Consider the following 22855-nt stretch of genomic DNA (forward strand, 5'->3'; position numbering starts at 1 on the left):
TGAAGGGGAGTATCCCGTGGAATCATTTTTTGTGCAATTGTATGCATGTACCAGGTAAGTTATATGTTGACTCCAATGTTGTTTTTGTACGGCATCCAGGGTACCAAGCATGGCTAAAAGTGTTCGATTGAATCGTTCTGGTTGGGCATCCCCTTGAGGGTGGTAGGGAGATGTTCTTGACTTCCGAATCCCAAGCATGGACAAGAGTTCTTTTATCAGGCGACTTTCAAAATCTCGGCCCTGATCCGAGTGTATCCTTGCAGGTAGGCCATAGTGCACAAAATACTTGTCCCACAATACCCTGGCAACTGTGATAGCCTTTTGATTTTTTGTAACAAATGCTTGTGCGTAACGTGTATAATGGTCTGTCACTACCAACACATTAGCAACACCTTTAGAGTCAGGCTCTATTTGCAAAAAATCGATACAAACTAAATCCAAGGGGCCATTACTTGTTATTTGGTTTAAGGGCGAGGCATGTTGAGGGAGTGTCTTTCTGGAGATACATCTACCACAGGTTCGAATGTACTGCTCGACCTCAGCTGTCATTCGCGGCCAATAAAATCTGTCCTTGATCAGTTCAGTGGTGCGTTCGACTCCCAAGTGTCCACACTCATCATGTAGAGACCTTAACACCAATTGGGCGGTATCTTGTGGGCAAGACAAGTTGTTTGATCTGTTTCCCGGCATATCTTTTCTTTTACTCTGTAGAGTATTCCATCTCTTAACTCCAACTTGCGGCTTTCACGAAGGAGCAGCACAGTTTCCGGTGAGTCATTCTCTGAGCGTGTCAAGCATTTATTCTTCTCCAGAGCTTTCTTTAATGGTCCAATTGTTGGGTCCATATCTTGTGATGCTTGAATGTCTTTTGAGCTCAATTGGTCAAGTGTATTCATGCTAAGGTTCACTGGACACACAAAAGCTTCAGGTACTGCGGTGGCAGGAGCTCCCAATTGATCAACTAATCTGTCTGGCACATCAGCCTCTTCACTGACACAGGCTCTTTTGCAGAGGGCTTTGATGCCAGCAGGTGGGACACTAGTCCACTCTTCTGTCTCCTCTGAAGAGTACTGTCTGGACAACAAGTCAGCATCAACATTGTGCCTCCCAGGTCGATACTGGATGGTGAAATCGTAGGTGGCGAGGGCGGCGAGCCAACGATGTCCGACGGCACTGAGTTTGGCAGAGGTCAATACATATGTTAATGGGTTATTGTCAGTTCTTTCTATGAACTTTGCTCCATACAAGTAATCGTGAAACTTGTCCACGACAGCCCATTTTAATGCCAGAAATTCCAATTGATGGACTGGATAGTTGTGTTCTGAATCTTTAAGCTTACGACTGGCAAAAGCTACTGGCTTGAGGCCCTCAGGATATTCCTGGTTCAGAACAGCGCCTAAACCATTCATACTGGCGTCCACATGTAAGATGTATGGTTTGTGGGGGTCAGCGAAAGCTAGCACTGGGGCATTGATCAAACAGTCACGAATACGGTCGAAAGCGTCCTGGCAAGTTTTAGTCCACCGTTCTCCGAATGGCTCTGACGGCTTGAAATAGACTTTGCTTGAGTCAACACTTTTTTAGTCTTTGGGTCTTGCCAAGTGGGGGCGTAACCTTTAGTGAGCTCGGAGAGGGGACGGACAATGGCAGAATAGTTTGCAATGAACCTCCGATAATAACTGCAAAATCCGAGGAAGGACTTCAGCGGTTTCAAGTGAGTAGGCTCTTTCCAATGCTTTACTACCTCCACTTTGTCTGGATCCGTAGCTATTCCATTAGCAGAAACAATATGACCCACATACTTGACCTCGGGCTGACAGAATTGGCATTTGTCAATAGAAACCTTCAATCCGACCTCCTCTAGTCTGTCCAACACCTTGAGAAGACGTTGCTCGTGCTCCTCAAGTGTCTTGCTGAAAATGATGATATCATCTAAGTATACGAGAGCTTCCAGAAGATGCATATCGCCTACAGCCTTTTCCATTAAGCGCTGAAATGTTGCTGGCGCTCCTGTGATTCCTTGTGGCATGCGCTCAAATTGATAGAAACCGAGAGGGCAAATGAACGCTGTCTTTTCTTTGTCCTCCGGAGCCATCTCTATCTGGTAGTAACCACTGCGCAAATCCAGAACTGAAAACCATTGGCTGCCTGATAGAGAATCCAAGGCATCGTCAATGCGTGGCATTGTGTACTGATCTGGTGTGGTGCGGTTGTTCAGTGTTCTGTAATCAATACAGATTCTTATCTTCCCATTCTTTTTGCGGACTACCACAATTGGTGAGGCGTATGGGCTACGGGACTCCGTGATAATGCCAGTGGCCAGTAGTTGTTGTATGTGTCGCCGCACATCGTCTATGTCGGCAGGGGCTATTCTCCTTGACCTCTCCCTGAAAGGTCTGAGGTCATGCAGGCGTATGTGGTGTTCAACACCCTTGGCGCGACCAACATCCCACTCATGCAGTGAGAAGACATTCCGCCTCTCAGCCAACTTCTGCTGAAACCGACTTTTCCACTCTTCGGGAATTGGAGAGTCCCCGAAATTGAAAAGACTTGGGTCTAGAGTTTCAGCTGGGAGGTTGGAAAGCTGAACTGGGGTAACTGTGTCCACAGCATACATCTCAGCAACGATGGTCCCAACTGGGATGGAAGTTGCCCTTTTTGACTCATTCTGAATGAGGACAGTGAAACTGTTATTATCTATGTTGGCGTCTGAGAGCACACCAGGCTGTACCAGTAGACCAGCAGGGAGCAACTGTTCAGTGGGTGCATCAATCAGTACAAGGTCTTTGGATGGGGCACTCTGTCTTTCCACTTTGCATGTTGCATAGTACTTTACACCTGGAGCAATTGAGAGTAAACCAGGTCCTTTCCACTTTATCTGTCCCAAGACTTCGTCTTTTGCAAACTGCTCTTGTGCTTTGACAGGTGCGTAAACAGACTGAATCCTCATTGAATGCACAATGTTCTCGTCACCTTTTGTCTTCACCAGCTCCCATAAGCGGCGAAACAGAGATGTGTTGGTGCCAACCAATACTGGGGTTTGTTGCTGATTTCTTGGCTCAGGGCAGATTAAAGCAAGCACTTCTACTCGTCCCGATACACCAGTGATCTCTTCAGTGAACTCCATCTCAACCACAACATATCCTTTGTAAGGAAACTCAGTGTCTGAAAGGCCCCAGAGTCCAAGACCAGAGAGGGGTTTTATCGGGACATCAGGTAAGTGTTTGTTATACCAGCTTTCAAAAATAATAGTCACGTTAGACCCACTGTCGATAAGAGCATTGCAGACCACATCATTAACTTTGATGGTGTGTATAAATGATGGACCTACGAGACCTTCAGGCAAGTCAGTGTTAGGTTCTGAGACTTCAACCTTATTGGTTCTAGCTACATGCTGCTCTTCAGCTGCAGGATTTGGGTTCTCTTTGTTTGGTAAAGGGGAAACTCGCACTAAGCGTATAAACTTTCTAATAACTTTCTGGAGATTCTCAGGGGCAGTACATCTGGTGGCTATGTGTCCATTTTCCCCACACCGATAACAGAAAAACTCATCCTTGTCTTGTCGGGGAGGAAAAACTTTGGAATGAGCGGGCTTGTAAACTGGAGCTGCTTTGTATCGGTGAGGCTGAGGTGTGTGTTCTCGTGGGGGGTCTGATGTGTATTTCACTGCCATTACACTCATTTTATTTTCTAAGGCTTTCACTTGTTTCCTTAGCGATTGCAATTCACTCTGTGACTCATTTTTCTGTTTTTGGTTCTCTTTCAGACCTGTTAAAGATTCATCAGAGATTGGCTGAGGTTGTAGGTTGTTTCTCTGCTCTAGCTGCGCTCTCAATTCTCGAATCTGAGCTTGCAGTTCACTCCTAGAGACTGATTCAGGTTCTTTCTCCTTTTCAGCTTGGACAGTGCGTACACGCTGAGGACGCATGTGTGACAAATGGCTTTGTTTGGCTAATTGGCGAACCTCCTCTTCCATCACTTCTCTTAACAGGTTCAAGAATGTAGGGGGATTACTACTCCGCTCCCTAATTTTCAACTGAAGCAACATGAGTTCAGAGGTAGACCCTCTAAGAAGCTGCTCTAAACGAGCGCTATTGGCAGCGCTAACAGGTAAACCACCTCCCTGCACTACTTTGACAAGAGATTTTTCTACTCTTCGTAGGAACTCAGACAAACGCTCACCAGACTGTTGGTGGAGGGCTCTAAACGACAAGTATAGTTCTTCTGGGGACTCTACTGTACCAAAAATGCTCTCTATAGCCTTTATGTACTCACTTGGGCTAGCATCAGGTTGATTCAGGCGCACAGCTTGAATGATTTCAAAGGCGGGCCCTTTAAGACTCTCCAGTATCCGACGCCGTTTTTCTTTGTCGGAGCACTCACCTTCCTCTACTAAGAGTGTTGCTTGTTCCAGCCAGTTATCTAAGGTCTCTTCTCCAGTTGGGGTGGGACTGACCCCGGAGAATGTCCGCAGACGTCTGTATGGGTGACTGTCATGTTGTTGATTTGTTCTGGTCATAACATCACCAACCGCACGGATGATGTCTTCAGGGTTGCTGTTACCCTCTTTGGTGAGTGAACATAAACCTGGCAAGTCATCTAAGGTTCTCCCTTCGCTCTGCAAAAAGGAAAGTAACTTCTCTTCAAAGTTATCAAGCTGAGGCTCTGTATAATAGACAGTTTTCCAACCACTTCCTTCACTTATAGGCATTATCTCAGGTGGGATTTTGGAAGGGTCAATCTCTTCACGACACTCACATAACACCATTACTGATTGTTGTTGAGGGTGAAACATTTTGCCTCTCACTCTAACTTTTCCCAATGCTTTGATAGTCCCTGCTGTTTCTTCAATCTCTTCTCTTGAAACACCTTCTGGCACTCCATGTAAAAGGAGGGCATGTTTTAAATCTAATGATTCTCCTTTGCACCAGTTAATTAGCTCACGTTGTGATGAACTACTTGTTTGGCTTGCCATGCTGTACTTTACTTAAATTGCTTTTAGTTACTGTTAGCACGTTATTTTTATACAAATGCTCTATACTACTGCTCTAAAGTTGTGGGGTCTAATGGCTTGTACTCTATTTTTATAAATTCCTGTTTATGTTAAATAAATCCCAGCGGTGCCTCCATTTTATGTAACCCAGGTCTCATGTAGTTAGAGAATAAAGCTAGAGTGGTTAATACAATGAGACTGGGCCTGGGCTCGTTGTAGGAAAATACAACTTGTTTTATATGTTACTTAATAAATGTATATTTGTAATTCTTATAAAGACCACCACAACTGTATTTTGATTACAAAAATATTAACAAGTATTTATTTACAACATTAAATAAAAGATAAATGTATCTTAGAATAAAATAAAACAAATCACATAAGCATGAAAAGATATGAAATAAAAAAACTAAAACAATAAAGAAAACTTCACTTTCCCAAAAGGAAAAAAACCTTTCTGTGGTTATATTGAAATTAAACAATCATTCATTCCCTCTGAAAAAATGTCCAACCCCGTTGCAGGCCTGTTCGATGACACTTTGTGTGCGGTGAGGCCTAAAAACTGGAATGGCCGCTTCACTCAGAAACTGAGCATAAACAAAAAAAAGCACGTGCAGGTGAATGTTAGTACTCACGAATCCAGGTTAAGTTAGTACAGCGATGGTAATGGCAATAGCGGTGGTAATGGCAAAGGAAGAAGCACAGCACAGATGATCACGGCAGGGCACACAGAAACAGCAAAGCAGAAACAGCAGGGCCTTCGGTTGGAAAACCAGTCTCTCGCTCACCAACGTCCGTCTCCTCTTGCAGGTCACACCAAAGTTTTTTGTTGTAAGGACCACGAGTAGTCGACCTTCATAAAACATTAATGCTTCCCACACCACGATGCCTCCTTCATTAGCGCTCTCATTATAGCGTCTCTTCTCCGTTTTCCATACGTGCTCACTACTCCTCACACAAACCTGTCCCACTAGTCCCGCCCCTTACACAATGATGTTACTCTTATTGGCTCAAGTACTAACACAACCAAAAGCAAAACGGGAATTAAATGATTGACAGGTGACAGGTAACAGATTAGGTTACACAGATAAACAACTTCTTCTCTACTTTTTCTCTCAAATGAAACATAAAAACATTTTTATAATGAATTTAACTTTAACTGTAAATAGTCTTGTTTATTAAACTCTAGATATTATATTTATACTTTTAACCAGCACACCTTTTACCCAATTTTAACTATTTATGAACTCCATTTATAAACTTTTCTTTTGTTTCTTTATGTGTGTGTGAATTACACTGTTAATGATCTTTTAAACTCTAATTTATAGAAATTTTGTACAGGGCTACACCAATCTTTTGTCATTGGATAAATGATAGTCCTAGGCATATAAAGTCATAACACTACTGAATATGTTAATTTTGTGGTTTTAGGTTAGAAGACAATGGGAAGAAATGCCATCGACTTACCACAGCTGACAACCAGAGACACGCAGACACACCATCCACCAAAACACACAGACACGAAAATAGCCCTGCAACTTTACGATTGTTCAATTAAAATAAACGGATATTGCTTCATACGGCGTGTCTGTTGTCTTTGATTAACTTAAAAGCACAATAAAATCATGACATTTAGAGGATTTAAAGTGAAAGTCCCCTAAACATCCCGAAAGGCCGCTGCACATACTGTGAACGTCCAGTGAATGTCTGGGGGACATCTTCGCGAACGTCCGCTCAACGTCAAGCAGACCCTACAAGCTGATGTCCAGGGGATGTTAGCAGAGGCCATTTAGGGGATGTCCTTGGGACCTTTTTTTGTTTGGAGCGGGTTCGGGAATCATTTTAATCAATTCGAGAGTTCAGAGGGGTTCGCTAATCATCTGAATCAATTCGAGAGTTAGGAGCTGCTTCGCGGATCATTTGAATCCGTTTGAGAGTTTGGAGCGGGATCGCGAATCATTTGAGTCAGTTTGGCGATCGCGATTCATGTGAATCAGTTCGGGAGTTCGTAGGGATCGCTAATCATTTGAGTCAGTTCCCCAGCCAACAGGGGATGTCCCTCTGACGTTCCAAGCGTCAGCTTAGGTCCGCAGTACTTCCACTTTACAACGTTCCCTGGCTGACGTTCGGCGGACATAAGTCTGAGACAGTTTGTGAAGGTTCCTGTTTCGTCCCTCATCTGCCATTTCCATTCCAACACTTGAAAAATTCAGTCCTTTATCTTTTATCATCAGACCTGACCATTGTTGGGCAGTAACTAGTTACATTTAACTAAATCACGTATTTAATTGCAAAATAAATGTAGCTGTAATCTGTTAATGTAATGTAAACTGTAAATTACAGTTAATTATGATATTGTTCATGATTACAAAGGGAGTTACATTACATCATACATACATTCATATTTTCACACATATACTTAAAAAATGAGACACAAATGTTTCTGGAGTTGAAGACAAAGAATGACACATGCTTATTCCGTAACTGTTTTATTTCCTATTTTGGTTTATATAAATGATTACTGATTTATTTTATTTTTAGATTAACTGCCTTTTTTCCAAGGCATTGTTAGATGCCAATGTTTCCTGTCATAGCCATGCAAAGATGTGATTTCAAAAACAGTATCATAGCTATTAAACTATATCTTATGATTTTAAATCTGTATTTAGCCTAAAAAGATTGCAAAATAAAAAGAGCTGCTAAAGTCCTATCTCGAAGGATTCTGAAATCTGAGAGTAATCAGTGTTGAGTACCACTGTATCATTAACCCTGCCTGCTTTAAATGATTCAAAATAATCAAATTTTGAAAACAATATAAATTTAGAAAAGTAATCAAAAAAATAATCAAATGTAATCAGTTACATTACTCAAAGTCACTTGAAACAGTGACACTACATATTACATTTTAAATAAGGTAATTTGTAATTTCCAAAGTAACCTTCCCAACACTGGACCTGACACCTTACAACTCACACGAAGATAGTTGACAAAATCAAACTAATATAAACTCATATTGGATTTTAAAGGGTAAAAAAAAACTGTATTAACAGATTGCAAAATTAGATTTTTACTATATAGATTTGAATATATTGTAAAATAAAGTTAATGTTTAATTAATAATTTTCATTTCTGGAAAAATAGGAGTAATTTCTGTAATGAAAAATGTCATTAAATCAGGAGTCTGTTTTCAGCATTTAAACATCAAAATCATGATGCCTTTCAATAATATAATTGAACATTGCTAAAATTAGATTCATGTATGAATGAAGAAAATATGTTTGCACCCCAGGAGCTCTTCTAGAATGTTGATTTTTTTTTTTAGTTCCGAACAGAATCGAAAATTTTAAATGGACATTAACCGGTTAATAACGCTATTTTATCGTTCCGTTTAATATTTGAAAATTGCTGTCAACCAATCACGAATTCCAGCAGTACAGCATAGCAAATGTGACTCTGAATCCAGCGAGTGAAATGTCCGCTCAGCTGTGCACTCAGTCAAGTCTCAATGGCAATGCACCTTCTTCAGGGCCGGATTAAGACCAAATTGGGCCTGATGACGCAGCGCAAAAAGGGCCTATTTTTTTCCAGGCGTTGGGGCATGTGCATTCTACACTCAAGTAGAGACCTGGGAGTACCGCGGGACCCAGCCCAACCGAGTGCGTCGCGGGACAATATTTGATTGGTGAATGCGGACGCTGGCGGCAAGATATTATTGTGTGCGGGATGCGGGAAAATAAAGTTATTGGCGGGACTCCCGCAAAGTGGAAATATCTAGCAAAATAAAATTACTAAAAACAGATAAACCTTTATTTATAATAGACTTAAATAAAACAAAATAGACTTTGCGGAATGGGAGGATGCTGATTAAACCATGGACAGCGACGTGTAATTCTATTCCGAAATAGCGAGAGATCCAGTGGTGGAAAAGGCGATTTCAAGAGTTTCCGAGATTAAGCAAAGTAACACGCCATGTGGGTTACTCTCCATTCAGCTCCCAGCGCACCACTGGAGAGGGCTTTCAGTAATTGCGGTCGCATAAGTGGGCAGAGACGGATTAATCTGAAGCCCTCATTAGTGAATGACATGCTATTCCTGCAAGGACTACATTAGTAGTTAGTCGTAGTCGTTTTTTTTAAATTCCGTTTATTTTTAATTATTTATTTATTTGGCTAAATGTTTAAAATTGGTCTATTTTTTTTTTTTTTGTTGTTTGTTTAATGTTTGAGGAAAATAAGGCATTCTTAAGCGTATAGGCTAATTTTCCTTTGAACATGAAATAAATCCAGGTTTATTATTATTATATAATTCATTAGGCTATAATACATAGCCTAATATGTATTTTTTTTATTTACATTTCTTACTTTTTTAATGTATTTCCGTGTTCTATGTTTTAAGTTCCATGTTCCTTTGATCCATTTAATTAAACGCAAATAAATCGAAACATTTGTTTCTTTTTATTCAACAGGGGAGCAATTGAAAAAATAACAGAGTACCAGGCAGAATATGCAATGCATTTAAAAAAAATTATACTTTACCCGCGGGATTTTGCAGGCGGTAGCGGGACGAAACTTGATCGTTCGCGGGCGGGAGCGGTAGAAAATAACATATTTTTGCGGGAGCGGTATAAAATCTTGCGGGAGCGGGACAGAAAAATCCATCCCGCGCAGGTCTCTACACTCAAGCGCCAGCATACTTAGCCTTTCCTGCCCAACCGAGGACCGCAGCTCTCCTTTGATTATTCCCAACTCTGAGAAGCTCCGCTCGCCAGAGTCATTGGACATCATCATGCACAGATAGATGCGCTAACCAATTTCGACATATGGAAACGTCTGAGAAAGATTTAACGATGGCAAAAGCTCGTACAAGCTGATTCGTTCACAGTCACCGGTTTCTGAGTGCAGCAAACTCAGATCAGCTGATTTTGACCGATTAATAATCAGTTAAACGGTTTTAAAAGTCATTTATTTATTTTCAGTAAATTATCAAAATATTTAAAAAGGTTATATATATATATATATATATATATATATATATATATATATATATATATATATATATTATAGAGAGAGAGAGAGAGAAACTTGTATAAAGTTTTTTAGAGAAAAATAATAATTTCATTAAGAAATAGACATAATGCAGACACAAAATGTTTACAAACATTAGGCTATTTTTTTATAATCATTTGTTATTCAAATACATGGCGATTACGAAAACTTTGATTTTGTGTCGAATGAGAAACCCAACGTTGGTTTCGGTTTCGTTTTAGTCTAAATTAATTACTTTTGGTTTGTCGTTAATATTGCTATAGCTTCTTATATTTATAATCCTTGTTCTTTTCTAAATACTGTTAATTGAAATTATTTTGTTGTGGTGTGAGGGGAACTAAAATAGCCTAGCGGAGCTTCACAAATTTCCCAGAAGCTGAACAGTTTTCATTTGCTATTAACCTCAAAATAATTATTGAATGAAATTTGGAGTCCGACTGTCGGGACGCATATAGCGTTACTTATTATACATTTACTATTATTCTATATTCTTTATATTAAATAACATTTTAGCACCCCGATACGTCGGGAACATGGAAACATTTGGATTCGTGCCGAATGAGAGAGGTAGGCTTCAGCTTCAGGTTACATTAATTTGTTTTTGGAATTAGTTTTTTTTTTTTTTTTTAACTCACAAAAGTCAAAACGCAATTTATACAAGTGTTTTTTTTTAACAATGCAGCAAACATTTTTAAACATCTTAAAAATACTTTTAAAGTGTTGATAGTTTTTCATTTTTTTTTCTTCTTTAAAGTAGGCCTAGCTTACATTTGGAGAAAATCTGGTGCAAGCTGTAAACTGTAATCGTTAGATCTGTATTTTCTCCTTTTTGAGTAAGGAAAACGCTATACTTTATTATTTTTATTAAATTATTATTATTACGCAAATTATAGGCAAATAATATTGTTTAAAAAAAAACAACGTTATTGACCGGTATTTTTTCCTCCCGAACTGGTTTTGGAACGGTAATAATATCAGAGGAAGGCAGAACAGAACTGTTAAAATATGGATTCTGCTCGGAGTGAACCAAATGATTTTTTTTTCGTTTTCAAGCCCTGTTGCTTACATTTGAAGAAGTTTACCTTTTTAAACCTTTTCTGAAGTTGTTCTGCGCAGCTGCTGACGTTAGGCTATGTGAACACTTTCTAAGCTAAAGTTAGCTTGTAAAGATGAAATGATTAAGTAATACTGGCAGATATTTAACTTAAATATTTAATTTCCATATAGTAAAAATACACACTGAGACGCCTAAAGGCGGCAAAAAGGCATTCATTATGTCCGCAAAATTTTGGCCCTTGATATATAAAGTCATAACACTACTGAATATGATCATTTTGTTGTTTTAGGTTAGAAGACAATGGGAAGAAATGCCATCGACTTACCACAGCTGACAACCAGAGACACGCGGACACACCATCCACCAAAACACACAGACACGAAAATAGCCCTGCAACTTTACGATTGTTCAATTAAAATAAACGTATTTTGCTTCATACATGTGTGTCTGTTGTCTTTGATTAGCTTAAAAGTACAATAAAATGACATTTAGAGGATTTAAAGCGAAAGTCCCCTAAACATCCCGAATGGCCGCTGCACGTCAAGTGAACCCCGTGAATGTCCGGGGGACATCTTCGTTAACCTCCGCTCAACGTCAAGCAGACCCTACATGCTGATGTCTGGGGAGGCCATTTAGGGGACGTCCCTGGGACCTTTTTTTGTTCAGAGCGGTTGGCGAATCATTTGAATCAATTCGAGAGTTCGGAGCCGGTTCGCGGATCATTTGAATCAATTCGAGAGTTCGGAGCGGGTTCGCGAATCATTTGAATCAATTCGAGAGTTCGAAGCGGGTTCGCGGATCATTTGAATCAGTTCGAGAGTTTGGAGCGGGTTCGCGAATCATTTGAGTCAGTTTGGGGATGGCGAATCATTTGAGTCAGTTTGGGAGTTCGGAGCTGAATCGCGAATCATTTGAGTCAGTTCCCCAGCCAACAGGGGATGTCCCGGGACATTCCGAACGTCTGCTTAGGTCCGCAGTACTTCCACTTTATAAAGTTCGCTGGCTGACATTCGGCAGACGTTCGGACTTGGTCCGCTTTTTGACGTTAGCTGGCGGATGTTCGGAGGATTTACATTTGAATATTTTCACACGTATACATATTTAAAATATGAGACACCAATGTTTCCGGAGTTGAAGACAAAGAATATGATATCTGCTTCTTCCATAACTGTTTTATTTCCTATTTTGGTTTATGTAAATGATTATTGATTTATTAATTTATTTTATTTTTAGATTAACTGCCTTTTTTCCAAGGCATTGTTAGATGCCAATGTTTCCTGTCATAGCTATGCAAAGATTTGATTTAAAAAACAGTATCATAGCTATTAAACTATATCTTATGATTTTAAATCTGTATTTAACCTAAAAAAGATTGCAAAGTAAAAAGAGCTGCTAAAGTCCTATCTCGAAGAAGGATTCTGAAATCTGAGAGTAATCAGTGTTGAGTACCACTGTATCATTAACCCTGCCTGCTTTAAATGATTCAAAATAATGAAAATTTGAAAACAATAGAAATTTAGAAAAGTAATCAAAAAGTAATCAAATGTAATCAGTTACATTACTCAAAGTCTCTTGAAACAGTGACACTACATAAAACATTTAAAATAAGGTAATTTGTAATTTCCAAAGTAACCTTCCCAACACTGGACCTGACACCTTACAACGCACACGAAGATAGTTGACAAAATCAAACTAATATAAACTCATATTGGATTTTAAAGGGTATTTTTTACTAAAATAAAATCCTAAAAATAAAAAAAAACTGTAATAACAAATTGCAAAATGAAGAAAAAATATTTTTGATTTACAGATTGATTTTTTTTTTTACTATATAGATTTGAATCCATTGTAAAATAAAGTTGATGTTTAATTAATAATTTTCATTTCTGGAAAAAGAAAATAGGAGTAACTTCTGTAATGAAAAATATCATTAAATCAGGAGTCTGTTTTCAGCATTTAAACATCAAAATCATGATGCCTTTCAATAATATAATTGAACACAGCTACAATTAGGTTTATGCATGAATGAAGAAAATATGTTTGCATCCCAGGAGCTCTACTAGAATGTTATAGAGTGAATGCCAAGGAAAACATGAAGAAAAGAAAGTGAAAAATAACACGGTTAAGACAAATTAATTAATTATTTTAATTTACGTATTAAACTGTTTGTTTGTGCTATATAAATAAACTTGTATTGTATAAAATGTTGGCAAGCCCACAAGAAAAGTTATTTAGGAAATAAATTATTTTAGTTATTGCATTTAAGACTGCTATACTACATAGAGCTCATATAAAAAAAGTAATATAGCCACTCTGGAGATAGGATCCAAGCAGCTGTCGATCAAATGAGCACATGCCCGAATGACGTCACTTTAGGGCACGCGCATGTATCCATGGCAACGCTCAGCCGCTAGTGACAGTTAATGGTCATCAGGTGATTTCCTCAGACACGGCCTTGAATTTTCGCTTTTGTTTGGTCGAAAAGGCATTTATTCTTTTATATTATTAGACATTATAGCTACCGTAAGTACTGTTTATCTCCTAATGCTTACATTTGATGAAGTTTACTTTTTTAAACCTTTTCTGAATTTGTCCCGCACGGCTGCTGACGTTAGGCTATGTGAACACTTTCTAAGCTAAAGTTAGCTTGTAAAGCTGAAATGACTAAACGTATATAATATTGGCAGATATAGAACTTAAATATTTAATTTCCATATGGTAAAAATGTACACTGTGACGCCTAAAAGCGGCAAAAAGGCATATGTTATGTCCGCTAAATTTAGGTCTTTACAAATCTTTTGTCATTGGATAAATGATAGTCCTAGGCATATAAAGTCATAACACTACTGAATATGTTAATTTTGTGGTTTTAGTTTAGAAGACAATGGGAAGAAATGCCATCGACTTACCACAGCTGACAACCAGAGACACGCAGACACACCATCCACCAAAACACACACACACACACACACACACGAAAATAGCCCTGCAACTTTACGATTGTTCAATTAAAATAAACGTATATTGCTTCATACAGCGTGTCTGTTGTCTTTGATTAACTTAAAAGCACAATAAAATCATCACATTTAGAGGATTTAAAGTGAAAGTCCCCTAAACATCCCGAAAGGCCGCTGCACATACTGTGAACGTCCAGTGAATGTCCAGGGGACATCTTCGCGAACGTCCGCTCAACGTCAAGCAGACCCTACACGCTGATGTCCAGGGGATGTTAGCAGAGGCCATTTAGGGGACGTCCTTGGGACCTTTTTTTGTTTGGAGCGGGTTCGCGAATCATTTTAATCAATTCGAGAGTTCAGAGGGGTTCGCTAATCATCTGAATCAATTCGAGAGTTAGGAGCTGCTTCGCGGATCATTTGAATCCGTTTGAGAGTTTGGAGCGGGTTCGCGAATCATTTGAGTCAGTTCGGGAGTTTGGAGCGGGTTCGCGAATCATTTGAGTCAATTTGGCGATCGCGATTCACGTGAATCAGTTCGGGAGTTCGTAGCGGGATCGCGAATCATTTGAGTCAGTTTGGCGATCGCGATTCATGTGAATCAGTTCGGGAGTTCAGAGCGGGTTCGCGAATCATTTGAATCACTTCGAGAGTTCGGAGCGGGTTCGCGGATCATTTGAATCAATTCGAGAGTTCAGAGCGGGTTCGCGAATCATTTGAATCAATTCGAGAGTTCGGAGCGGGTTCGCGGATCATTTGAATCAGTTCGAGAGTTTGGAGCGGGTTCGCGAATCATTTGAGTCAGTTTGGGGATCGCGAATCATTTGAGTCAGTTTGGGAGTTCGGAGCGGAATCGCGAATCATATGAGTCAGTTCCCCAGCCAACAGGGGATGTCCCGGGACATTCCGAACCTCTGCTTAGGTCCGCAGTACTTCCGCTTTATAAAGTTCGCTGGCTGACATTCGGCAGACGTTCGGACTTGGTCCGCTTTTTGACGTTTGCTGGCGGATGTTCGGAGGATTTACATTTGAATATTTTCACACGTATACATATTTAAAATATGAGACACCAATGTTTCCGGAGTTGAAGACAAAGAATATGATATCTGCTTCTTCCATAACTGTTTTATTTCCTATTTTGTTTTATGTAAATGATTATTGATTTATTAATTTATTTTATTTTTAGATTAACTGCCTTTTTTTCCAAGGCATTGTTAGATGCCAATGTTTCCTGTCATAGCTATGCAAAGATTTGATTTCAAAAACAGTATCATAGCTATTAAACTATATCTTATGATTTTAAATCTGTATTTAACCTAAAAAAATATTGCAAAGTAAAAAGAGCTGCTAAAGTCCTATCTCGAAGAAGGATTCTGAAATCTGAGAGTAATCAGTGTTGAGTACCACTGTATCATTAACCCTGCCTGCTTTAAATGATTCAAAATAATCAAAATTTGAAAACAATAGAAATTTAGAAAAGTAATCAAAAAGTAATCAAATGTAATCAGTTACATTACTCAAAGTCTCTTGAAACAGTGACACTACGTATTACATTTTAAATAAGGTAATTTGTAATTTCCAAAGTAACCTTCCCAACACTGGACCTGACACCTTACAACTCACACGAAGATAGTTGACAAAATCAAACTAATATAAACTCATATTGGATTTTAAAGGGTATTTTTGACTAAAATAAAATCCTAAAAATAAAAAAAAATGTAATAACAGATTGCAAAATGAAGAAAAAATATTTTTGATTTACAGATTGATTTTTTTTTTTACTATATAGATTTGAATCCATTGTAAAATAAAGTTGATGTTTAATTAATAATTTTCATTTCTGGAAAAAGAAAATAGGAGTAACTTCTGTAATGAAAAATGTCATTAAATCAGGAGTCTGTTTTCAGCATTTAAACATCAAAATCATGATGCCTTTCAATAATATAATTGAACACAGCTACAATTAGGTTTATGCATGAATGAAGAAAATATGTTTGCATCCCAGGAGCTCTACTAGAATGTTATAGAGTGAATGCCAAAGAAAACATGAAGAAAAGAAAGTGAAAAATAACACGGGTAAGACAAATAAATTAATTATTTTAATTTACATATTAAACTGTTTGTTTGTGCTATATAAATAAACTTGTATTGTATAAAATGTTGGCAAGCCCACAAGAAAAGTTATTTAGGAAATAAATTATTTTAGTTATTGCATTTAAGACTGCTATACTACATAGAGCTCATATAAAAAAGTAATATAGCCACTCTGGAGATAGGATCCAAGCAGCTGTCGATCAAATGAGCACATGCCCGAATGACGTCACTTTAGGGCACGCGCATGTATCCATGGCAACGCTCAGCCGCTAGTGACAGTTAATGGTCATCAGGTGATTTCCTCAGACACGGCCTTGAGTTTTCGCTTTTGTTTGGTCGAAAAGGCATTTATTCTTTTATATTATTAGACATTATAGCTACCGTAAGTAGCCTACTGTTTATCTCCTAATGCTTACATTTGATGAAGTTTACTTTTTTAAACCTTTTCTGAATTTGTCCCGCACTGCTGCTGACGTTAGGCTATGTGAACACTTTCTAAGCTAAAGTTAGCTTGTAAAGCTGAAATGACTAAACGTATATAATATTGGCAGATATAGAACTTAAATATTTAATTTCCATATGGTAAAAATGTACACTGTGACGCCTAAAAGCGGCAAAAAGGCATATGTTATGTCCGCTAAATTTCGGTCTTTACAAATCTTTTGTCATTGGATAGATGATAGTCCTAGGCATATAAAGTCATAACACTACTGAATATGTTAATTTTGTGGTTTTAGGTTAGAAGACAATGGGAAGAAATGCCATCGACTTACCACAGCTGACAACCAGAGACACGCGGACACACCATCCACCAAAACACACACACACACACACACGAAAATAGCCCTGCAACTTTACTATTGTTCAATTAAAATAAACGTTTTGCTTCATACAGCGTGTCTGTTGTCTTTGATTAACTTAAAAGCACAATAAAATTATGACATTTAGAGGATTTAAAGTGAAAGTCCCCTAAACATCCCGAAAGGCCGCTGCACATACTGTGAACGTCCAGTGAATGTCTGGGGGACATCTTCGCGAACGTCCGCTCAACGTCAAGCAGACCCTACACGCTGATGTCCAGGGGATGTTAGCAGAGGCCATTTAGGGGACGTCCTTGGGACCTTTTTTTGTTTGGAGCGGGTTCGCGAATCATTTTAATCAATTCGGGAGTTCAGAGGGGTTCGCTAATCATCTGAATCAATTCGAGAGTTAGGAGCTGCTTCGCGGATCATTTGAATCCGTTTGAGAGTTTGGAGCGGGTTCGCGAATCATTTGAGTCAGTTCGGGAGTTTGGAGCGGGTTCGCGAATCATTTGAGTCAATTTGGCGATCGCGATTCACGTGAATCAGTTCGGGAGTTCGTAGCGGGATCGCGAATCATTTGAGTCAGTTCCCCAGCCAACAGGGGATGTCCCTCTGACGTTCCAAGCGTCAGCTTAGGTCCGCAGTACTTCCACTTTACAACGTTCCCTGGCTGACATTTGGCGGACATAAGTCTGAGACAGTTTGTGAAGGTCCCTGTTTCGTCCCTCATCTGCCATTTCCATTCCAACACTTGAAAAATTCAGTCCTTTATCTTTTATCATCAGACCTGACCATTGTTGGGCAGTAACTAGTTACATTTAACTAAATTACTTATTTAATTGCAAAATAAATGTAGCTGTAATCTGTTAATGTAATGTAAACTGTAAATTACAGTTAATTATGATATTGTTCATGATTACAAAGGGAGTTACATTACATCATACATACATTCATATTTTCACACATATACATATTTAAAAAATGAGACACAAATGTTTCTGGAGTTGAAGACAAAGAATGACACATGCTTATTCCGTAACTGTTTTATTTCCTATTTTGGTTTATATAAATGATTACCGATTTATTTTATTTTTAGATTAACTGCCTTTTTTCCAAGGCATTGTTAGATGCCAATGTTTCCTGTCATAGCCATGCAAAGATGTGATTTCAAAAACAGTATCATAGCTATTAAACTATATATTATGATTTTAAATCTGTATTTAGCCTAAAAAGATTGCAAAATAAAAAGAGCTGCTAAAGTCCTATCTCGAAGGATTCTGAAATCTGAGAGTAATCAGTGTTGAGTACCACTGTATCATTAACCCGGTCTGCTTTAAATGATTCAAAATAATCAAATTTTGAAAACAATATAAATTTAGAAAAGTAATCAAAAAAATAATCAAATGTAATCAGTTACATTACTCAAAGTCACTTGAAACAGTGACACTACATATTACATTTTAAATAAGGTAATTTGTAATTTCCAAAGTAACCTTCCCAACACTGGACCTGACACCTTACAACTCACACGAAGATAGTTGACAAAATCAAACTAATATAAACTCATATTGGATTTTAAAGGGTAAAAAAAAACTGTAATAACAGATTGCAAAATTAGATTTTTACTATATAGATTTGAATATATTGTAAAATAAAGTTAATGTTTAATTAATAATTTTCATTTCTGGAAAAATAGGAGTAATTTCTGTAATGAAAAATGTCATTAAATCATGAGTCTGTTTTCAGCATTTAAACATCAAAATCATGATGCCTTTCAATAATATAATTGAACATTGCTAAAATTAGATTTATGCGTGAATGAAGAAAATATGTTTGCACCCCAGGAGCTCTTCTAGAATGTTGATTTTTTTTTTTAGTTCCGAACAGAATCGAAAATTTTAAATGGACATTAACCGGTTAATAACGTTATTTTATCGTTCCGTTTAATATTTGAAAATTGCTGTCAACCAATCACGAATTCCAGCAGTACAGCATAGCAAATGTGACTCTGAATCCAGCGAGTGAAATGTCCGCTCAGTTGTGCACTCAGTCAAGTCTCAATGGCAATGCACCTTCTTCAGGGCCGGATTAAGACCAAATTGGGCCTGATGACGCAGCGCAAAAAGGGCCTATTTTTTTCCAGGCGTTGGGGCATGTGCATTCTACACTCAAGTAGAGACCTGGGAGTACCGCGGGACCCAGCCCAACCGAGTGCGTCGCGGGACAATATTTGATTGGTGAATGCAGACGCTGGCGGCAAGATATTATTGTGTGCGGGATGCGGGAAAATAAAGTTATTGGCGGGACTCCTGCAAAGTGGAAATATCTAGCAAAATAAAATTACTAAAAACAGATAAAACTTTATTTATAATAGACTTAAATAAAACAAAATAGACTTTGCGGAATGGGAGGATGCTGATTAAACCATGGACAGCGACGTGTAATTCCATTCCGAAATAGCGAGAGATCCAGTGGTGGAAAAGGCGATTTCAAGAGTTTCCGAGATTAAGCAAAGTAACACGCCATGTGGGTTACTCTCCATTCAGCTCCCAGCGCACCACTGGAGAGGGCTTTCAGTAATTGCGGTCGCATAAGTGGGCAGAGACGGATTAATCTGAAGCCCTCATTAGTGAATGACATGCTATTCCTGCAAGGACTACATTAGTAGTTAGTCGTAGTCGTTTTTTTAAAATTCCGTTTATTTTTAATTATTTATTTATTTGGCTAAATGTTTAAAATTGGTCTATTTTGTTATTGAGGAAAAATGTTTTTTTAATGTTTGAGGAAAATAAGGCATTCTTAAGCGTATAGGCTAATTTTCCTTTGAACATGAAATAAATCCATGTTTATTATTATTATATAATTCATTAGGCTATAATACATAGCCTAATATGTATTTTTTTTATTTACATTTCTTACTTTTTTAATGTATTTCCGTGTTCTATGTTTTAAGTTCCATGTTCGTTTGATCCATTTAATTAAACGCAAATAAATCGAAACATTTGTTTCTTTTTATTCAACAGGGGAGCAATTGAAAAAATAACAGAGTACCAGGCAGAATATGCAATGCATTTAAAAAAAACTTATACTTTAACCGCGGGATTTTGCAGGCGGTAGCGGGACGAAACTTGATCGTTCGCGGGCGGGAGCGGTAGAAAATAACATATTTTTGCGGGAGCGGTATAAAATCTTGCGGTAGCGGGACAGAAAAATCCATCCCGCGCAGGTCTCTACACTCAAGCGCCAGCATACTTAGCCTTTCCTGCCCAACCGAGGACCGCAGCTCTCCTTTGATTATTCCCAACTCTGAGAAGCTCCGCTCGCCAGAGTCATTGGACATCATCATGCACAGATAGATGCGCTAACCAATTTCGACATATGGAAACGTCTAGAAAGATTTAACGATGGCAAAAGCTCGTACAAGCTGATTCGTTCACAGTCACCGGTTTCTGAGTGCAGCAAACTCAGATCAGCTGATTTTGACCGATTAATAATCAGTTAAACGGTTTAAAAAGTCATTTATTTATTTTCAGTAAATTATCAAAATATTTAAAAAGGTATATATATATATATATATATATATATATATATATATATATATATATATATATATATATATATTATAGAGAGAGAGAGAGAGAAACTTGTATAGAGTTTAATGCAGACACAAAATGTTTACAAACATTAGGCTATTTTTTTTATAATCATTTGTTATTCAAATACATGGCGATTACGAAAACTTTGATTTTGTGTCGAATGAGAAACCCAACGTTGGTTTCGGTTTCGTTTTAGTCTAAATTAATTACTTTTGGTTTGTCGTTAATATTGCTATAGCTTCTTATATTTATAATCCTTGTTCTTTTCTAAATACTGTTAATTGAAATTATTTTGTTGTGGTGTGAGGGGAACTAAAATAGCCTAGCGGAGCTTCACAAATTTCCCAGAAGCTGAACAGTTTTCATTTGCTATTAACCTCAAAATAATTATTGAATGAAATTTGGAGTCCGACTGTCGGGACGCATATAGCGTTACTTATTATACATTTACTATTATTCTATATTCTTTATATTAAATAACATTTTAGCATCCCGATACGTCGGGAACATGGAAACATTTGGATTCGTGCCGAATGAGAGAGGTAGGCTTCAGCTTCAGGTTACATCAATTTGTTTTTGGACTTAGGTTTTTTGTTTTTTTCATTTTTTTTCTTCTTTAAAGTAGGCCTAGCTTACATTTGGAGAAAATCTGGTGCAAGCTGTAAACTGTAATCGTTAGATCTGTATTTTCTCCTTTTTTGAGTAAGGAAAACGCTATACTTTATTATTTTTATTAAATTATTATTATTACGCAAATTATAGGCAAATAATATTGTTAAAAAAAAACAACGTTATTGACCGGTATTTTTTCCTCCCTAACTGGTTTTGGAACGGTAATAATATCAGAGGAAGGCAGAACAGAACCGTTAAAATATGGATTCTGCTCGGAGTGAACCAAATGTATTTTTTTTCGTTTTCAAGCCCTGTTGCTTACATTTGAAGAAGTTTACCTTTTTAAACCTTTTCTGAAGTTGTTCCGCGCAGCTGCTGACGTTAGGCTATGTTAACACTTTCTAAGCTAAAGTTAGCTTGTAAAGATGAAATGCAGTGGTGGACGAAGTACACAAATCAAGTACTTGAGTAAAAGTACAGATACATATGGTAAAATATTACTCCAGTAAAAGTAAAAGTACTCCTTTTTCAATTTTACTTAAGTGAAAGTACAAAGGTACTCAATTTTTTATGTACTTAAGTAAAAAAGTACTGCAAGATAGATGTTTGCAATTTTATATAGGCTACTTAATTTAATTTAATTTTAGCACATTTTTTATAATCCTACTGCTCAAAATACCTTGGATCTTTTTCAAAATAACCACTATATGGAGTCAAGATATATTTTTGTTGTTGATATGGACTACGCTGATGAGAGTAATGTTCACTGTGAAGCTTACACTGTGATTGTCCCCGAGAGAAAACAGAGATGACCATCTGATCTTCACCAGTAAGAAAACAGTATTTTAAAGTTAGTTGTTTTACAGAACATCAAAGTTACAGCACAGACCAAAAGTTTGGACACACCTTCTCATTCAAAGAGTTTTCTTTATTTTCATGAATATGAAAATTGTAGAGTCACACTGAAGGCATCAAGGGCTATTTGACCAAGAAGGAGAGTGATGGGGTGCTGCTCCAGATGACCTGGCCTCCAGTCACCAGACCTGAACCCAATCCAGATGGTTTAGGGGTGAGCTGGACCGCAGACAGAAGGCAAAAGGGCCAACAAGAGCTAAGCATCTCTCGGGGAACTCCTTCAAGACTGTTGGAAGACCATTTCAGGTGACTAGCTCTTGAAGCTCATCAAGAGAATGCCAAGAGTGTGCAAAGCAGTAATCAAAGCTAAAGGTGGCTACTTTGAAGAACCTACAATATGACATATTTTCAGTTGTTTCACACTTTTTTGTTATGTATATAATTCCATATATAATCCACATGTGTATATTCATAGTTTTGATGCCTTCAGCGTGAATCTACTATTTTCATAGTCATGAAAATAAAGAAAACTCTTTGAATGAGAAGGTGTGTCCAAACTTTTGGTCTGTACTGTATATATGACATGATAATAAGGCCTGAAGTTAGGAAGAACATTTTAAGGAAAAAAAATAATAAAAAAAAATTCATAATGATTTTTTCCTTCTCAAATCTTGTCTGTGGTTTAAAAACACCCCTAGCCAAACGGGGTGCATCTCTTCCCACTGATAATTACTGTAGTTACCATGTTCTGAACATCACATCCTTTCTTTTCTAACCAGATGTAATCTATATTATGTAATCTATATAATCTATAATCTGATACGATGAACCTTCATGTCTGTCTAC

General features: G+C 37.8%; 1 protein-coding gene across 1 annotated transcript; it reads right to left on the minus strand.

Moving 5' to 3' along the window:
- Window positions 1-1449: 1449 nt before the first annotated feature.
- Window positions 1450-6336, minus strand: LOC113076085 (uncharacterized). The gene has a single exon (XM_026248756.1). It carries the CDS (start codon window positions 4973-4975, stop codon window positions 1475-1477), a length of 3501 nt encoding a protein of 1166 aa, XP_026104541.1. The 5' UTR covers window positions 4976-6336; the 3' UTR covers window positions 1450-1474.
- Between the last annotated feature and the right edge of the window lie 16519 nt (window positions 6337-22855).

This window comes from Carassius auratus, unplaced genomic scaffold (genome assembly GCF_003368295.1).
Source record: "Carassius auratus strain Wakin unplaced genomic scaffold, ASM336829v1 scaf_tig00018649, whole genome shotgun sequence".
In the NCBI taxonomy this organism is placed as follows: Eukaryota; Metazoa; Chordata; class Actinopteri; order Cypriniformes; family Cyprinidae; genus Carassius; species Carassius auratus.

Excerpts from the sequence above, each read along its gene's own strand:
- LOC113076085 (XM_026248756.1), bottom strand. The coding sequence starts at position 4,975 with ATGGCAAGCCAAACAAGTAGTTCATCACAACGTGAGCTAATTAACTGG.